This window comes from Leptosomus discolor, chromosome 8, assembly GCF_034619465.1.
Source record: "Leptosomus discolor isolate bLepDis1 chromosome 8, bLepDis1.hap2, whole genome shotgun sequence".
NCBI classification, from domain to species: domain Eukaryota; kingdom Metazoa; phylum Chordata; class Aves; order Leptosomiformes; family Leptosomidae; genus Leptosomus; species Leptosomus discolor.
Genome location: NC_141398.1, coordinates 51,657,632 through 51,677,402, shown reverse-complemented (window position 1 = coordinate 51,677,402; position 19,771 = coordinate 51,657,632). Strand labels below are relative to the sequence as shown.

Below are 19,771 nucleotides of genomic sequence, written 5' to 3'. Positions count from 1 at the left end.
GCCATGACAGATGCTCGCTCTGTTGATATAAGTGAGTTTTAAAGCACCGTTAACCTTGCTTGCTCCAATTAAACTAACCAAAACCATTATGGAAAAACTATATACTGTACTTCAGGAATCATTTCCCTCAAATTAAACAGAAAAAGTAACATGAAAACAGTCATTAAAAGGATCATCTTGAAGAAACACTCAGAGCATAAAGCAGAAATTAAGGGCAACTCAACACTTTACATAACAAGTGCCAGAATGAAATCGCCACTATTTTTCTCTACTCTCCCAAATACACATAAGTCACAATAAACTGAACAAGATATAAACCCAAAGAACCATCTGTATTTTTATTTTTAAAAGTACAATCAAAGAATCCAAAACAATTAAGAAAGCAATTATTTCTAGGGCTTTTTATTACCTTTTGAAAGAAACAACAAACAAGTTCTGTGCACCCTGTATTTTCCCGAGTCCTCAACTCAGCCATAGCAGGGCTGGTGATTTCATGAACACTAGAGAGAAATAATCCCTTTTTAAAACCTAGCTTAAAAATAAGCCTCAGAGCCATTCTGCAATCACTTACAAAAACTGTTAATTCTTTTTTTGCCACTGAATTCAGTGGGAGTATACTAGTGCATAGCTATCTTCAGCACTACAGCTATATTGTGATTTCATGTAAAGCAGAAGAAACTGACTGAATTCAATGAAACCACACTAGTGTAGGCAGGGTTAGAGTAAGACCCCCCTATTTCAACATGGTAAGACCTGCTTAACAAAGCTACTGTAACTTGATGCCCTTCATTTGCTTCCTCTAATAATAAAAAAGGACATCCCATCTTTTGTATGGAACTATTTATTTCAAATTACAAAAATAAGGTTGTCTTGGGGGGGGGGGGGAGAAACTTAGGTTACTTATAGGGAACAGCAGTGAAGTGGGAAATGGGAGAAATACGTATTTTAGCTGAATAGAACTGACACACTAAAGCTGATGGAAAACCTAAAAACACAAAACGGAATTAGCTTATATTCTGTCTATGACTTGTATCTGAACATTTCATAGCAGTAAGTCCACAACATTCTACACGAAGCATAATTCAAAAGCAAAAACCATTATATTTAGAAATATAAAAAAATACTCGAAATCGCACCCAAATCAGACTTCATAAACATGTTTTTAAAAATACAACAACAGCAGACTTCTATAAATGGTGTTGCATATTATACGGGTTTAGTATTTGGTCTCGGTTTTCTTCATACTTTTCTATCATCTTCTGCATGTCATGGTCAGCTCCAATAACCTTGAAAAGAACATGAACACTAGAAATAATTGACACGATAAAACTTGGTTGCTTTTGAGCAAACTAGAACTACAACTGAAGCCAAAACCAATATATTCCTAGAGATCTGTCCAATTAGCTTTCTGTTCAGAATTTGGCATTCATTGAAAAGCTACATGTCTGATCCTACAATCACAGCGAACAGACCCTCAAACTCCACCAAAGAGACAAAGACTAGTCTTTTATGCTATACACTATGGATAGCTGTAAACAATTTTCTGAGGTTTTCCTTCTCCAAAGATTATTCAAAAAGCAGATTTATTTACTTTTACTACTAAATAACAATCAATATTTGAAAAGCACCATCCTCCATATGCTTAATTGGTTATAACTAAAATAATACTCACAAGCACTGGGCAGGAAACTTCAAACAGCGTACGCTTAATGAGCCACTCTTCATAGAGCTGATGAATAGCTTCTAAATATTCCTAGAAGAGAGGCATTCAAATAACATACATGCCCAGGGATGAAACACACATTGCAATTTTTATACATTTCATATGTAGTTAAGAACTCCATATAAAAGCCAGCATCAAATATTTCCACTAATAAAAATAAAAAGCATCAGAAGGTTTCTGAGAAAAATTAATTCCCAGTATAGGGTTTTGCTCCATGAAGAACCTCAAAGGCACAGCTTACAGGAGCACAGGGCTCTCAGCTTCTTTTAAGATCGAGAACCATGTTTCTCTCCCATAGGTATAATGTGGCTCAAGACTTTACAGAGAAAAATACAACAAAGTAAGGACAAAAAGGGCAAGACTGCAAAGAATACATATTGAAGGCACTTTCTGTGTCAATACATTTTCCTAAAATTCCCAGTTTGTTTTCTTCTAACTCTGACCCAATTTCCTCTCAAGGCACTTCTGCCTGTCATCAACTATTAGGTTGTTTTTTCATGGAGACCACTTTACATTTTTCATTCATAATTGCTCCCCTCCACCCTTCAGCAGAGCTGCAAAGTAACACAATGTCTCTTCAAATCCATTATAGTGAGGATTATTCTCCATGGCCCAAAGTTCTGCTCTTTGCATTTATCTTCAACCAACAATGCTTCCACTGAACTACCCAACACTAGAGATTCCTTTGCAGTATACAGTATGTCTTCTGTAACTACATTTATTTCTGGTTATGCTTTTTTTAGGAGAAAACTTGTTTAATGAAGGGCCATTCTGTAAACTGTGATACAGAAAGTGATCATTTAATTACTACAGTTTATTTTTAAGCAGATTCCCATGCTAACAATTTTCAAGAAGTTGCTTCTTTTCAGAAACGAGCAGAAACACTTTTCACACACAAACATCCTGGTAATAGCAGACAACAGAAAGCACCCACATAAATCTCCAGCACCTGCATGCACAGGTATCTGTGCTTCAGCTGGGTGCTTTTATGCTGTTTCAAGATACAAAACAATTGCCTTTTTACATCCCGGAGAAGATTAACAGCTGATTAATACTCCACGTAAACAGTCAGCTACAGTACACTGATCACTACAACATACCACTTGGGAAAGTCAGTGTGCATGACAGATTGTTTTTTAAAAATAAATCAAAATTAAGTACTGAAGTTTTAGTTTGCGGTGGAAACAGCTGTACCACATTTTGGCAATAACTCAGGATATGATTTTAGTATTTAGACTGAAATCATTATGGTTTTAAAGCTCATTGTAACCACATATACGGAAGGAACTCCTTACCAGAGGAATTATCTTTTCCTCTTCTCTGCATCTTCTCTTTAACCTCTCATAACAAACTTCAGGAGAAGTCTGCAGATAAACTGTCATAACAAAAAATTATAATAGTTCTGTTCAGGGATCAACTTTAAAAGCAAAGAAGAAACTTACTTCACAAACTACAGAAGGAAAGAATCCTGACTTGGGTACCACCACTGAACCTCCCCTTTGGCACTACTGTTAATCATTCCATGAACCAGCCACAAATTCATGCTACCTGATGATACACACTGCAATCACTATTCTATTGAATGATGTGATTATTTATGACCCAAGAAACAAGAATTATTTTTTCTCCCAATAAGGAAACCCACCCACAAACATGCCCCTCCAGATCCCATCAAAATTTTACCTATCAAATCAACCGAAACATCAGTGTTGTTCTGGATCCAGTCAAACCATTCAGTTAGGACAACATAATCCACCTCTGGCATTTTTCCACTGAATAAACATAAAAGTCGTCACTCACTGAACAGCATGCACAGATCAATTCTAAACTCATATTTTTTTCACCTGACTAGAATTACTCCCAATTTACTCCAGCATATGTGAAATGAAAACACCAACATTATGCCCAGCCAAACTGAAGGCCTCATAAAGCATTGTTTATACAATAGAAAGACCAATTTTATTTAAAAAAGTACTTAGTAACATGAAGTTTCTATTATTAACAGTTACAAACATTAATTATTTTTCCCACTACCGTTAAGAAATAATTACTTGGTGACTAAGAAGAAAAACATTACCACGTTGACATTTACACAATAACAACAAATCAGTGTCAGTGATATTTATTGCTCAAGTTCTTTGTACCAGGATCATTTCAAACACATCTGAACTACTGCAGTGCATGTCACCAGAGAGGCTTGATTTACTAAGCAGCACTGACAATTCATTACAGAAGCCATAGTAAAGAGCACTGAAAAAACAAGGTAATAAAATTTACTCCCAGTGCAAGAAGTATTTGTGGAGAGTACTGAAATATTCAGCATGCTTAATTTGAACTCTGTATTCAGAGAGCACAGCCAATATTGGAGACAACTGTCCCAAAGTGATCTCAGTAAGAATAATAAAATATCAAACAAGTCATGTTTTGAAAGGGAGTCCATACAGGACATATTAAGAATCACATACTATGTTTTTACTAGTATCGGAATTTTCAGTTATCATCATATCCCTAATAGCCAAATATTACTAGTTTTACATTATTCTGTCTTCAAAATTGGTGATAGTAACACAGACTCCACACCCTTTCCTAAATGCCTCTGCAATAGAAACATAAAAAGAGATGGGGTTGAGAGGCTTTGGTCCTCTCCAACGGAATGATTAAGACCAGTTGCAACATTTTAAACAGTGCTGAAGAAAAAGATTCCACAGATTTCTAAACCATTCTCCTGGCAACATGCTTTGATCACTGGCAAAACTGAGTAAAGATAATCCAGAAAGATACTTCCACTTAAGTATGCAAGAAAGCAAAACCCGTATTCGCACCACCTCCCTCCTTTATCTGCCATCCAGCTGAATATCTCGCCTCCCAAAGCACCCAAGAAATGGGATAGCACAACTCACTGCTATTCTAATGTATCAAGCATATTCATTTCTGGGTAGCAGGCATATACATAAGCCAAATACTGATTCTGCTACTGTTCTCCAAGACACATAGGGAAAATGGAAAGGAATTAGGAATAAGAAAAAGTCCCACTATTCTTGCCCTAAAGGACAGATACATCCAGGTCAACTGTGCACTGCAGACAACATGCCTTTGCCTTCCCTGTGTCACTGGAGTCCCCTGGATTCTGGATCAGGCTCAAGTTCCATAAAGATACAGGAAATGTAAAAGGCACAAAAGGGTGTTTCCATTTCCAAAGTCTGCTGACATTTGACTCCTACCAAGTAAAGTTTTTACTGCACAAGTTAAACATGAAAGGAACGAGCTTTATAGCCTAACTAACTACAAATTCCAATGGGACAACGTGAATTGCTAGTGCTTACCCTACAACGTATCATGCATACTCACGTGCACACATTTACAATTCTTCTACAGTTTTACACCTAACACGAGCGTGTCCTTCATTGCTAACTCAGGTGTGCCACGGCAGTAAGAACCTGGACACCCATGCACGTCTCTGCACGCCGGAGAGGCTCACAGCAATTGCTCACCATTTAAGCATTCCGTCATCATCATAAATCTTACTCTATTTTCTCTCCCTGGGAAAAAGCCTGCAAAGCCAAAACACAAATACTGAGTGACAGTGGATCAAAGAGCTGGTATTCCTGATATTCCCACAGCTCTTCATCCCTTGCTTAAACTAATCGTTCTCGTAAAGGAGAAGAGCTTGTGTAGACTAGAGATAACAAGGGATTCTTCTCCATCTTTAAGACTGGGACCTTAAGCAGTACCTTCTCTTACAGAAAAGAAAATAACCTCTGCTCTTTGCAGCATGCTTACCCCATTCAGTCTGAGTCTTATTTTGAATAAAAAAGTTTTATTTCATTTTTACATACTTTTAATGGGGAAATGCCTTCCATACAGCTATTTAACAATCCCACTAAAGATACCTGTTGAATAGCTTAAGCCTGAGGGTTGGGGTTTTTTTATAACATTTCCAGCAAAATTTAAAGATGTATCTGTTCAGTTTTGTTTTCCAGACCTTCCATCAGACAGGCATAATTCAATTTCTACAACAGGCAACCTCTCCCATGTTCTCTGCGTGATTTTTGCATGTTGACTAACCTACACAAGAATTAGGATCACACCCCTGCAGAGACAGGAGATTCCTCTAGGAAAAGGTAACGAGGAAAGGAAAAGCCTCTGCAGGATACAAAGGAATTTTCCTTTGCAAAGTCCGTTTAGTTACAGAATGATTTTTTAAATTTTCATGCAGCAGTTGAACAAAACCACCACAGCATGGGAAGCAATCGTTTTAACTTATAAGGCCTTTACCCTCCCACAGGGCACTATTATCCTTCTACATAAAAGTATCAGGTGTAAAGTTTGTATTTTCTCTTTGTTCCTCTGATGGCTAAGACACCATCTTCTGATTTTTAGCCCTTAATGTATCCACAGCCTTTTTGTATCTAATTATGCTTTTGTTCTTATAGTCTTGCAATTCCAGTAACTCCCATTTTTTGTGGCTGCACCCGGTATGCCCATAGGTGACATGTGTATTCTGCCAACTTTTTAATACAAATATGTCAAGCTGGTTTTGTCTCTTTAAACAGGCTTTCCATGCTTTTGATCATGCCAGTACCTCAGCTTCACACCTGTTTCAGTTTTAGTTCATAGATCATGAGCAAGCAGTTAGAAGTGTAAAAAGTAACATTAAAAAGCTCTCATAAAAGCTGTGTACTTTTGCACCGATATTTCCATCTCCCTCCTGGAAGCCCTTTGCTTGTTCTCAATAATACAATGTTCTAAGTACACTTCCAACAGTCACATTTACTCTTCTCTGGGCTACACAATACTAGCATTATTTTGTGATCAATTTTTATTTATCTATAAATATATAAAAAGACATAGGGAGATATTTCTGCTTCTCAACTTACAGTCTTTCATCTCATAGCTGAAATTTCTGTTGTCAGTTCAACTGACGGATAGAATTTATTAACATACTCTCCCCCTTTGTACCAAAGCATCAATCCAAAGGCTGATCCAGCCCGATACGTCCCTTTTCCATATGTCCCTTCCACGGGATTTCTGATCACATTACAACGCCAGCTTCTGCACTTACAAATAATCATTCATGAAAGTCTCCCAAAACTTCCTTGATAAATACGTAACTACAGATGGATGAGAAAGCCTTTGTTCAGGGCGTGGGGGGAAACGTGACAACACACAATTCTGGATTAGTCTAACACGATCTGTTGTGGGTCCCTGACTTTACATTGTTGTCCAAAGCTTTAATTATTCTGTCCTTCATCATTTGCTCTACAGCAGTTGTTTTAAGTCACAGGGGTACTGCCTCTCCGTTACAATACTTTCTCCCAGTGTGAGATTTCACATGCTTTCAGAACTCTGAAATTGAAGTTGTGGTTACTACCGTTTCCTTATTCCCATTACCATCCTGTCTTTCCTTATACACAGTCTTCTTTCCTGTACACAGAAGTTCAGGATTAGTTTTTGAGACAAGTCTAGGTGATCTTCAAAGAACTACAACATGTAGGATAGGGCAGTGATCAAACAACATGGAGTAATGCTACAGAACTGCTTGCCGTAGGACGTCCTGGAAACTAAAGGTTTACACGAGCTTAGGAGGAAACCAGACAGGTTCATGGAAAAGAAATTCCCTGTGGGTTACTAAATACAGACAAACAACTGCTGAATAAGGAAGTCCCTAAACTCAGACATTATCATAAATGCTTACCCTGTTCTTTGACTCTTTTGGCCACCACGGGAGACAGGACATGAGGGAGGGCAGATTTACTTAATTTTTTAATGTGACTCAAAATGGCTGTTTTCATGTAGCCCAAGTTTTTCCTTGTTTTATTTACAACCTTCTTACATACCCTTATAACATATTTTGGTTTGCTATTGGTAGCACCAGCTGGCTTCTAGCTTGCTGTAACAAAACAAAGCAAGTGCCTTCTGTCCAACACTAAAAAGTGCTGAAGCCACAAAACATTTTAGATTCCCTTAAAAATGTTACTACAAAATTAATACATAGTGTTAACACAAGGAGACTTAGCCTCATAGCAACAAAGTTCTCAGTCTTTGGGACAAAGCACTTTGTCTATTATGAGGGGAAAAAACAAAAAAGTTAGGAATTAAAAACGAGAAAGACATTCCAGTACATTTCCATTGTATACAGACTGGGATAAAAAACCTCTCTTTCCATTTGCCTTGCATCTTACTGCGTCTCTCTCAACTTTCAAAGCAGTTCCAGCAGCAGACTAGGATCTTACGTAGCATGGATGCCATCTTGTGGCATGCAGCCATTCTCCCTGCCGACAGGGAAAAGAAACTGGTTTTGTCCCTTCAGACCACTGAAAAATCCATTAAAACAGAAATCTGTTACATATGCTTCCCAACAGAAGGTCAGCATCCTAAACAACAAAAAACAACCCCAACAAGCAAAGCCCCAAATCAGTGCTGATCACTGCACTGTTTTAGTTAGTGTGGGCTGGGCGACTTCCACACCGGCCAGGTCATGAATGTGTCTTCTATTTCAGAGCACAGTCTTATCCCCCAGAACAAAATAACCCGCGTTAGACTAGACTGCTCCACCTCTGGCCCAAGCACACCTCGGGGTGGGGACCTGATTCAGAAAGTGACATTTCAAGATGTTAAAGAACAGCTCTTGTTCTTTCATTACTCACTAGCCTACCAAGGCTTGCGGCGTATTTTGATCCTGTGAATCCTGATTCTGAGCAATAGCGTGTGACTCGAGTTCGAACACTTGGCACTCAAGGTCCTGCTTGCAAGAAATGCCCACCCTGGATGCTAGGTTGGGCAACACTATCTCGTTCCCTCCCTCCTACAGTGATATTCTTTATGTCTGCATGATTTCTGACCTGTTCAGTACGTGTTTGCTTTAAGCAAGATTTTTGTATTCAGCTGGAGAGCAGATAACTTCAATAAACGGTGTTCTCAATAATACAATGTTCTAAGTACACAAGAGCACTTCTGAAGAAGGCTCTCGCCTGGCCCATGTCCTACGGGTTTTATTCTACTAGTGGGCAGCACGTCCCATACTGCCACTCCAACACAGAACTGACAGATTTCACAGACCACTTAGATGCAAATTACCAAAGAAATCATCAGTTCATTATTTATCTTTTTTTTTTAATGTAATAAAGCCAGAAAGTAAAGTAGAAAACCATATACCATACCTTCGATACAAATTTTCTACAAAAATGTATTTTGCACTGTGAATGGATCGCTCCATCATTCTTATGGGGGAAATCTACAAAATAAAACTTGACAGTCACTGACTAGTTTACATTTTTCAGCATGTTTGTTCCTTTTCAAGCTCATATCGTACACCATGTCCTTTACATTATGAGATACATAACATTTTCCTGTTCTTCCAGATCTTGTGATAAACAAATTTACTGTGAGGGTGGAACCACAAAAAACAAGTATTCCTAATCTTACTTATGGTCACTGCATTATTGAACACCTGCATAACTCATTTGCTACTCATACAGAAGTTTCAAAGGTAACTGCAAAGCATTCAACCGAGCAGCTGAAGTTAACTAAGGGTACAAAAAGCAGCAATCCACTTCGGATTTGCAGAGCAACAGGAACTATTGCTGCCTGAATTGTTGCCACCTTCAGGTGTGTTCCTGTGCCAACAGCACAGGCCTGACATCAGAAAAATTCTAACAAGGAAACAGAACTTTTTAAAGACATAATTACAACAGAGAAAGCACCGGCCTTAGCCAGTCTTGCAGGTGTTCAAACAGCACTTCACTTCGGAGAAGTGAGATTCTCTGACACTCTCGCGACCCTGGCAGAGCTCTTTCCAACCAGGCATTCTGCACGTTAATGACCATGGAAGCGACAATCACTCCAGCAAGGCTCAAATGGCAAATGACAGCAAAGCTCAGACTGAAATGCAGGGCAACCCTCAGGAACTTTTGAATGAACTTCTTCTGCAACAGAATGAGATTTTTGTCATCTTGGAAAACCACCTCCTCCAAAAAGTTAATGACGACATGGGCGGTATCACTCCCGTACGTGGTACTTCTGAAAGTTTGTCGTGACACAAACTCAGACAACATAATGGAAGAACAATCATTAAGCTACAAGCGTGCCACCCAAGATCAGATCTTGTAATCAGGGAATGGGAGATTTAGCACAGAATGTAATGGAAGGTGTTGGAAGGAAAGAGAAATTAACAGATCTTGATAAAAAGGTAGAGTGTGAATCAATACAGAAAAAGAAAAAATTACAAGAAAAAAAGGATGCAAACCATCTGAAAAAAGGAATAGAAAATTTCAGTGGAAGTATTTCGGAAAAATCACAAGAAGCAATGGCTAAATTTGTGCTAGACAGCATGGAGCAGTAGCATGAATATTAACACTGTCTTTAAGATTATTTAACGTTTGCCAAATATTTGAAATAGCAAAATTTATATAGACACTAATTACAGTTAAGTCCCGATGTGCGATGACAAAGAGATTTGTGCAAGTCTAGCTCCTAAGGGTGGTGAAAAAAAAAAGCAGTATTACTTTGGGGAAATAAAAGTTCTGAGCAGGTAGGAGGCAGATGTTTTGCCCCTGGAGCACGTGTTGAGCATATCACCAATACCTTTGTACCACAAAAATTCATACTCACTGAGGAACAAAGAAAGAATGCAAACGGCATCTTAACTTTTGGATAGAAGGTTAAAAATATTTACTATTCATAACCGCATCTAATTATTTTTTAAATTAAAAGAAAAATACTCTTATTTACCATTGGTCTGGTATGCTGCTCCAACATTGTAAGCTGTACGTAAGTCTGTAACGTTATCCCCCATCTTGATGCATCTTGGTACATTAAGCCCTGGGGTTAGAAATGGAAGTGAGACAGACAGACATCTTTGTTAGTCAAATGCAAAAGAAGTGAAGTTGGGTATTTAGTAAGCTTTTGCACTACAACAGAACTGTTAAAAGAAGTGCACTAAAACAGCTGACAGCAGGCTTGACAAGAATTAAGTGATCATTTGCTCTCCACAATGCAGAGGTAAGAATTACAGTCCTGGTCCTTAGAGACACTAAGCGGGGCACTTGGAATGCTCGCTTAAGTCAACAGGAATTAGTTACTCTGCACCTGGAACAGTCAGGACCAAGGCACAGCTCATTTGAGACAGTTCAAATATGTTTGGTAATTAAAAAAACGTATCTGCTCCTCTATTTTTGTGCACCGATGGACTCTCAGTATACCCAGTCCATCCAGAAATGCATATATGGTTCCAACAGGTATGGTCTGGGCCTCACAAAAGGTGTCTTTTAACACAGATGACTGTTCTTCCCAAAGGATCCCCCAAGGAGTTCTCAGATCTTCCACTCTCCAATTGCTGCAATTCCACACACACACACATATGCTTACAAGCAACAGCCTATCTTGCAAAGCAGAGAAAAGTCTGACCCAAAATAAAACACCGTTCAGTGTCTATTTGCTGAGGTGACAAGCTTTAAGTCAGCAGCATGGCTTCAGTCCACAGTTCTGACCTCATCCTTTTCTCAAGAAAAGTGCCCAAGATCAAAATGAGGAAGTATGCTGAAGTGCACAGATCGCTGTTAATGAGGACGTAAAGCATCAGCCACTCCTAGCAGGAGAATTTACTTTTTCACAGGACCTATGCTAGCAGTAATGGTATCAAATACACGTTTGGGCACGTGTAGTTTGGGGTGTACCCGCAGCACTGTGTTGACAGCAAATTCCACATGAGCTTGAGCACAGATACCCATCTCAGCCAGCAATGAGATATCTGCAACGGAGGTGATTGTGCAAGCAGGGAAGACTGACATCAGAAACCACTTCCCCATCTCAGCACAAGTGTATCTGCAGACATAGTCAGAGCCCTGACTGCTGTCTCCGAGCACAGCTGTGCCAAAGGGACATACTTGTGGGGAACAGTTGCAAGAAACAGTGACTACCCGACAGACAACAGAAGCTCTCAACACCTCACAGGACTGAATTTTCCTTATCTTCAGCAATCAAACACTATTAACCGACCAGATCCACCCCTCACTGAGTGATGTTCTCTCCTTCTTTGAAATAGGCATATTTAGGAACAACTGTCACACTCAGGGCTTACCTTTGTGAATTTCTTTAGCTCACACGCAATAAAAGACCCAGTCCTTGCCAAAAAACACATTTTATATGCAGTGTTTCTATTACATGCATGTCTCAATCACAGTAAAAGATCTTTTGCATCATGGAGCTTTATTTTTTGCTGTATGAGATTACGACCGCACCTTTCGTAACCATTTTGCCATTGGTAAGAAGTCCTAGAAGACTTCTTTCTAGAAGAACAATAATTGTAATTGTACAAATAATTTCTGCCACTTACCAGGATATTATGACCACGAACATTCCTCCACTTAGTCACTGGTTCTGTCAAAACCTTGTTAAAAAGAATTACTCCATGTTAAACGTGTTTCAGATTCAAAATCCTTAACTGATCCTACAAGTCTACAACTATTTTTAATGAATACTCATTCAGTAAGTCAGGACTTGTATTGGAAAGCCCATCCCTCTTCAAAAAACCAGCACTGAATCCTGTAATACAAAAGGTAATAACGAACACTGCTAAAAATAGAGAAATATCATTATACAACATCTTTCTAGCATTATCAAACCGCCAAAATAAAACACTGGATTGATTTCCTAACGAGCCTGGATATAATTTCTCTTTTCTGAGTCAAAACCAGTACCATGTAAGGAAAAGAATGGTTTAGCTGAGTACTGATTGCATGTCAATGATCTGCTCGTTCCCTCACAAATTAATTTCTTGGAGAGTAACACTTGCCAGCAAAGGAAAAGAGGATCAGACTGCTATCATATTACTTTTCATCTTATTTTTGTGATCTAACAAACAAAACGTATTCAAAACTTTTATGAAAGTAATCAGAAAAGCTCCTACCCTGAACAGGTAAAATCACAAGAGACTTATCTCGTTCAAACAGGGTCTAAAACTCCAACAATCCTGTAGAGCCAGGCCTAAGAGAATCTGATAAGCCTGGGAAGCTAACTGCCTTTTTCAGAAATGCTGCACTATATGCAAAGTAAAGTTTGGTATCCTTTGGCTTAACAACTATTTACTCCAAAAGGATCATTCCTGTCAAATTACCAAATAACACCTGGCAACCCAGCATTTCTGTGAGGAATCCTAAGATGTGTTCCCGGGTCTGCCGGGAAAAGTATTACTATCTGAGGCACCCAAAAGCACTTGCTCACTGAGGTGTGATCTTGATCTTGTCCAAAATACAGCAAGCCCGCCCTTCCCCTAACCTTGTTCTAAGCAATATCAAATCAAATACCACAGCAGTCTAAGAAATCTCCAGAAACTATTCTAAGAGTTTTAATTTTTAAAAAGGCCATCCATTTACTGGGATTTCAGTTACATGACATCAGTATGTTTACAACATCACTTCCTTGACTTTACTTTGGTTATTACAAGACATATCTAAGATTTAAGTGACATGGAACAGCAAACAAGCATGCCCAAACATGCCCAATGCATGTGGGTTGCTGTTACTTTACAGAGGTACAAACTCCACTCCAGAGGTTTCACTGGTATTTTGACATCCAGTACTACGCTACATACGACCGACATTTCTCTTCTACAATTTGACTATAAATAGCTGGGCAGGCAGAGGTGCCCCAGTAAGTGCACTGGCTCACAGCCTGCTGCTCCCTTCTCATTAGCCCAAGACAGGACAACAGTTCTCAGTTAACCGTCAATTTTGTTGAGACAAGCAACTGCTTGATGACGTAAAGGAAGACAAAGAAATGTACATCCAGTACCTCAATGCTGGTAGTTTGTGCAAAATAATCCAGGCAGGTTGTTTTTCCACTTGCAATGTTCCCCTCGATACATATCTGAGGAAAAACAGTACCACCTTTAAACACCGTGCTGTCGCATAGTAACCAACGGCATATGTAGAAATACGCTCCTTCCACCTCAAGCACACTATGCCCTTACAACGTAAACAGATTGTTTTAGAGGAAGACATCAGGGATCAGTCCGGGGTTTATGACTCCCCGCAGCCCACCGCATTTTCTCTCCCTGGCGTACATATACCATCTGTCTCTTCACCCGGCAAGGGGCAGCCTGGTACCCCGCGGTCAGCTGCCTGCCCGTGCTTCCAGCGTCCCAGCCCCTTCCCACGGCCCCAGGAGTTTCCAAGGGTCACCTGCTGGACTGCTGCTCCTCCACACTGTCTGCCACAGCTCACCTCAGAGACTTCAACTTAAAGTAAATGCCAACAGAAGTAGTAATTTCAGTATCCATTAAACAGACAGTTTAAACTGTAAGATGCATTACTTTTTTACTTACAGGAAGCTGCACAATTAAAACAAACCAAGAGAACTTTGTTTCAGCTGTCTTAAAATAAAGTAATTCGATTCCAAACAAAAAAACCCAAACCTCACCAGCAGGGTTGTGTTGGGGAACTCCAATGTAACACTGACCCCGAACTGACGCTCGTCCCTACACAATACCACACATTTGCACAAATCCCTCATGACTTTACTGTGATTTACAGAACTAGATAAGTGTAGGTTTGCACCCAGTAAGACCCAGTTACAGACCCACCACCTGGACATCACGCCCAATGGCTGCCCATACATGTACGCTCAGATTGTAACTGAGGTTGCACGCTTGACAACGTATTCTGGACAAAATGCAAATACTTACAACTGTCTTTCTATCATCTTCTTTTAGCAGATGTTTATCTGGAATGGAAATAAGTAGGAGTTACAACCAAGAAGGAAATGTTCGTAACTTAGTTATACCGAGCATCTTAATGCAAGCCCCTCCATGAAGTTTTTGGGTTCTTTATTACTTAATACAAACATTTGGTAAATTATCAATCTTTAAGGTTTCAGGTAATCATTGGGTCACATAATAGACAGGCTGTGGCATATGCCAACACAGTTGTGGCTTAAGTTCTCCGTTGTCATTGACATTACAAAGAGTCAAGTGGCGAGCACCTACAGCCTTTCAGCAGGTTTTACTGCTCCTCAGTTAGTTTACATTGAGGGAAAATCAGTTTTGGAAAGGCCACTCATGGTGCGACACCCACTGCCTTCGCAAGCCTAGCGACAAAGCTGGGTGGGGATGATTTTAGGACACCTCCAGGACAAGGAACTTAAGGCACCTTACATTCCAAAGCTGCGTATATATAAAACTTCTGCAAGCAATGGTAGGATTAGCAGACCTTGAACAAAACCGAACACAAAACCAGTTTCGGGAGCCCGGCACTGCCAGCGCGGGACCCCAGGGATTATCAGGGCCACGACGTACAGGACATGGGGAAAGGCAGCTCTGCTCAGGCCGGAGAGAGGCGGGCAAGGAGGGCCCTGCTGCTGCCCTGCCGAGAGCCCGGCTGGCTCCTCGCACCAATAATCCCTGCGCAGGGTTCACAACCGGACCGAGCAGCGCTCCCGGCTTCCCCCCGCGCCGCATCCCGTTTGCCGTCGGGGCAGCGGCGAGCCAGGGACGCGCACGAGGGGGGGCGGCCGGCACGGCACGGCCCTCGCCCCTCCCTCTCCAGCGGCCTCCCCGCCGCCGCCGCCCGGGCCTGCGCACCGCACCACCGCCACCCGCCGCCTGCGGGCTTACAGCCGCCTCCGCCGCTCGGGCCGGGCCGGGAGCGCAGCGCCAGGCCGCCCGCCGAGGAACCCGCCGCAGCTCCGGCCACCCCGCTCCGCGAGCTCCGCCGGCTCCGAGCCCCGCGCAGCGCCACGGGCCGCGCCCAGGCCGCACCCAGCCGCCACATGGCCCATCCCCGCCGCCACCGGCCCGGCCGGCCCCGCCCCGGCCCGCTTCCGCCCGCTGCGCGCTCACTTCCGCCGCCGGGGGAGCTCCGGGGCGGGGCCGGCCCGAGCACAGCGCGGCCACCGCCCAGGGCGGCGCGGCCCGCCCCGCCCCGCCCCGCCCCGGCCCGGTCCGCCGCCATGGCGGTGGTAGCGGTGGACAGCGCCTTCCCGCGCTCCCCGCGGGGCGCCCTGAAGCTCGCCCGCGCGGTAGGCCCTGAGGGGAGCGGAGCGGGGCGGGGCGGGGCGCGGCGGGGCCCCTCGCTCCCGAGGCGGCGGCGGCGGCGGGCGGCCCGGAGGGGCGGGCGGGGAGCGGCGCGGCGCTGACCCTCCGTCGCTCCGTCTGTCCCTTCAGCTGGTGGCGTTCGTGACGTTCCTTTGCTTCGCGGCCTCCCACTCCCGCGGGGCGTACACGGCGCTGGCCGCCATGGAGGGGGCGATCACGGCGCTGTTCTTCCTGCTGTACCTGCTGAAGCTGGACGAGAAGATGCGCTGGCTGTTCTGGCCGCTGGCCGTGAGTACGGGCTGCCCGGGGGGCGGCACCCGCGCCGGGACGGCCCGCGCGGAGGGGCCGCTGCCAGCCGGCTCCGCTGCGTGTCTCTGGGGTCCCAGGACGGTCCGTGCGCGGTGACCCGCATGCCCGGGCGGAGCCGACCGCGGGGGCGCGTCTGCGGCGGCCCCCGCACCGCCGGCCTGCGCCCGCAGCGGCCGCCTGGCCGCGTCACGCCGTGCTTCTCCTCTTGCCCGTCACGGGTCAAACACGCGCTTTCACTGAGGTGTTAATGACTTCGCCTCTTGCCTCCCTTTTTTAAATTTGATTGCAGCTTCAGTCTGTCAGGCGTAGCCGAGTTGCATAAATTTGGCTGCCAGAAAAACCAAGGGTGAAATGAGGAAGTTTTATCGCAAACGCTCTTTTTAACATCAAACCACTGGGTGTCACTGTCGATCTTACGTGGACATTAGCGTAATAATTCAATTTTCACAGTAAACCAGCAATTGGTAATGATTCATAGAACATCGGGAGCCATTTCCCTTCTATTTGAGAATAAATACTTTGCTTCCACTGGCTGTTTTAGGACCTTTTCAACTCGGTGATTGCAGCCGTGTTCCTCCTCATTGTGTGCCTGTTTGCAGTAATAATCAAGACCAACAATGGGACGCTGGCTGGAGGAGTAAGTGGGAAAATTATTAACGAATTTCAGTTCTTACAGTACACGTGATGTGAACCTCTTGGTATTCTTACACTGTGGTAAGACTGTGAAAATAACTCTGGTGTGGAAGAACGTAGGTGGAAGTCACAAACAAAAGCGAATACACACTCAATGTATCTCACCAAAAAAATAATCTGCAAATCACTAGTAATTTAAAGATGTTACTAGACTTAGGAATTACTACAGAGAAGTACTAATACTGACAACTCCCGGAGTTTAACAAATTGGAGTAACCTGCATTTGCTTCCATAGCTTGAAATTCCAGATAGGAAAATCATGGGATCATAGAACGGTTTGGGTTGGAAGGGACCTTAAAGATCATCCAGTTCCAACCCCCCAGCCATGAGCAGGGACACCTTCCACTAGACCAGGTTGCTCCAAGCCCCATCCAGCCTGGCCTTGAACACTGCCAGGGAGGGGGCAGCCACAGCATCTCTGGGCAGCCTGTGCCAGTGCCTCACCACCCTCACAGTAAAGAATTTCTTCTTTATATCTAGTCTAAACCTGCCCTCTCCCAGCTTCCAACCGTTACCCCTCGTCCTATCACTGCAGGCCCTTGTAAAGAGTCCCTCCCCACCTTTGCTGTAGGCGCCCCTCGGGTACTGGAAGGCCTGAAGTCTATAAGGTCTTCCCGGACCCTTCTCGTCTCCAGGCTGAACAACCCCAACTCTCTCAGCCAGTCCTTGTAGGAGAGGTGTTCCAGACCTCTGACCATCTTGGCAGCCCTCTTCTGGACTCACTTCATCAGCTTGTGCTGGGGGCCCCAGAGGTGGATGCAGCACTGCAGGTGGGGTCTCACCAGAGCAGAGTAGAGGGGCAGAATCCCCTCCCTCGCCCTGCTGGCCACGCTTCTCTTGATGCAGCCCAGGATGCCATGGGCTTTCTGGGCTGTGAGCGCACACTGCTGGCTCATGCTTAGTTTTTCACCCACCAGCACCCCAAGTCCTTCTCCGCAGGGCTGCTCTCCATCCACTCACCACCCAGCCTGTATCTGTGCTTGGGATTGCCCTGAGCCAGGTGCAGGACCTTGCACTTGGCCTTGTTGAACTTCATGAGGTTGGCCTGGGCCCACCTCTCCAGCCTGTCAAGATCCCTCTGGATGGCCTCCCTTCCCTCCAGTGTGTCAACTGCACCACACAGCTTGGTGTCATCGGCAAACTTGCTGAGGGTGCACTCAATCCCACTGTCCGTGTCGCCAACAAAGATGTTAGATAGCACTGGTCCCAGTACCAATCCCTGAGGAACGCTGCTTGTCACTGGTCCCCACTCAGACATCGAGCCATCAATTGCAACTCCTTGAGTGCGACCTTCCAGCCAATTCCTTATCCACCGTGCGGTCCATCTGTCAATCCGCAGCTCTTTTAGAACTGCCCAGTTTGGTTGCACTATTGAAGAAGAAATGCCTACAATCCTGCTAAAAAGAGTTGAAACTTTTTAACAGACGTGCTGGTACCCCCCTCCCAATGAGTGTATTCTTTTTCCTGACACAAACTGAGAACTCAGAGCAGCTGAAAAGGGGTTTTTGTATTATGATTGTAAGATTTTTTTGTACTTAAGATCAAAGCAGCTTAATAGTTTAAGCAACCAGTATTTTTAATTCAAATGAAAACTAATTAACATCAGTAAACAATAAGGGGGGGAAAAAACCCTCAGTTTTGGAAGTAGGTAAGTCTCCTGAAGCACAAGATAAGCTAAAATGTGCCAGGCAACCAAAAGAGACCCAGAACATGCCACAGGAATTTTTCCACATCAGCTTAAGAGACAGTGAGGTGGAGAGCAGAGCTGGTGTCTTTGCTGGCACTGACATCCCACGCAAAAAAGGAGACTTTCAGCAGACGTGACCATCTGTGCTGGAATATAGTTTATATGCTCAGTTGGGAATTAACAGGAATTAAAGTTAATTTGGAAGCAGGAGACTAAGCAGGTACCTCGGAAAATGTTTTGGGCAGGACGTAGGACATCTTCCGTGTCGGGAGACACAGAGCTGCCCCTAGGCCTGTCCTCCTGGGGCGCCTGAGCTGCGCCCTCCTGGAAGGCTTGCCTCGGCATTACTCCCACGGAGCAGACCGTTCCATTTCAAAGCCTGCACCAAAAAACTGGTGTGCGTGTGGGGCTGGGCTGAAGGGCAAGAGCTGAGCAGGCCAACTCGGCGGCTGTTTTGCAAACACATTTTTCCAGTTCCTGCCTGAAGTTGTGGGTTTTTTAAATACTTACGTACATTTTCTTCAATTTGCAGTGTGTTTCCCGTTCAGAGCTGCAGAGGAGAGCACTATTTTTTCCTGCCAAGCTTGTTTCTACAAACGTTGACTTTTCTCCAGGCCAATACTATTAATTAGGCAGTCCTTAAAGAGACAGAAGGGTTTTCATTTAGGATGAAAGCCGTGTCTGGCATAATGCAGCAGTAGCTCAGCTTTCAAAGAGAACACATCGCTGCCAAGGCTTCACACAAACATGAAACAAGGCCGGAGTGTAGGCTGCTATAGAAAGGCTGATGGGATTTAAATATGGATATTATTTATCGGCTGTCTCAGGCCACGCAGGTATTTAGAAGGCCAGAGGCAAGTAAGGAAGACGTGTTTACTGCTGCTCAGAGGAACGGTGGATGAGTCAGTACGAGAAAAGATAGAGATTCTGTGGGGAAACTAATGTTATTGTCGTTTCTATAGGTGTTTGGTCTTGTGTTGCTCGTTCTCTGTGTTGCCGACGCGGTTCTTCTCTTCCAGAAGATTAGCCTTGGTGGACAGAGAGGAAGGAATACTCCTGCAAAATAATTACCATTTTAGTGAAAGAGCAGCTTCTCCATTGATGACTGTTTCACTGTTTTCTTTTAAATAATTTGTATTTTCATGTGCCTTTGAATTTCCTGTGCCTTTATGTATATTTTTGCAAGTATTGTTCCTGTCTTACATTTACAGCTGTTGTTTCAGTGTTGCAATTTCACAGAACATTGATCTTTTTCTAAACTTAATTATTTTCACCTCTATGAAAATTTTTGTAATTGCCCTTTTTCTGTAATAAAAAGAAAAAGCAAATA

At 43.3% G+C, this 19,771-nt stretch overlaps 2 protein-coding genes across 2 annotated transcripts; one reads left to right on the top strand and one right to left on the bottom strand.

The window, feature by feature from the left end:
- Positions 1-886: 886 nt before the first annotated feature.
- On the bottom strand, positions 887-15,489 carry TK2 (thymidine kinase 2). Its single transcript, XM_086468975.1, has 10 exons — positions 15,333-15,489; positions 14,406-14,443; positions 13,514-13,588; positions 12,057-12,110; positions 10,454-10,543; positions 8,884-8,957; positions 3,407-3,495; positions 3,019-3,098; positions 1,673-1,753; positions 887-1,286 (listed from the first exon to the last, which is right to left on the bottom strand). The coding sequence occupies exons 1-10, from the start codon at positions 15,487-15,489 to the stop codon at positions 1,188-1,190; spliced, it is 837 nt and encodes a 278-aa protein (XP_086325101.1). The 3' UTR covers positions 887-1,187.
- A 169-nt stretch (positions 15,490-15,658) lies between these two features.
- LOC147415017 (chemokine-like factor) lies at positions 15,659-19,771 on the top strand. Its single transcript, XM_086468977.1, has 4 exons — positions 15,659-15,736; positions 15,882-16,040; positions 16,603-16,698; positions 19,404-19,771. The coding sequence occupies exons 1-4, from the start codon at positions 15,668-15,670 to the stop codon at positions 19,506-19,508; spliced, it is 429 nt and encodes a 142-aa protein (XP_086325103.1). The 5' UTR covers positions 15,659-15,667; the 3' UTR covers positions 19,509-19,771.

Coding starts and splice junctions, on each gene's coding strand:
- TK2 (XM_086468975.1), bottom strand. CDS start 15,489: ATGTGGCGGCTGGGTGCGGCCTGGGCGCGGCCCGTGGCGCTGCGCGGG. Junction 14,444..15,332: donor CCCGAGCGGCGGAGGCGGCT/GTAAGCCCGCAG, acceptor TTTCCATTCCAG/ATAAACATCTGCTAAAAGAA. Junction 3,099..3,406: donor TGTTTCGGTTGATTTGATAG/GTAAAATTTTGA, acceptor TTGTTATGACAG/TTTATCTGCAGACTTCTCCT.
- LOC147415017 (XM_086468977.1), top strand. CDS start 15,668: ATGGCGGTGGTAGCGGTGGACAGCGCCTTCCCGCGCTCCCCGCGGGGC. Junction 15,737..15,881: donor CCCTGAAGCTCGCCCGCGCG/GTAGGCCCTGAG, acceptor CTGTCCCTTCAG/CTGGTGGCGTTCGTGACGTT. Junction 16,041..16,602: donor GGCTGTTCTGGCCGCTGGCC/GTGAGTACGGGC, acceptor TGGCTGTTTTAG/GACCTTTTCAACTCGGTGAT.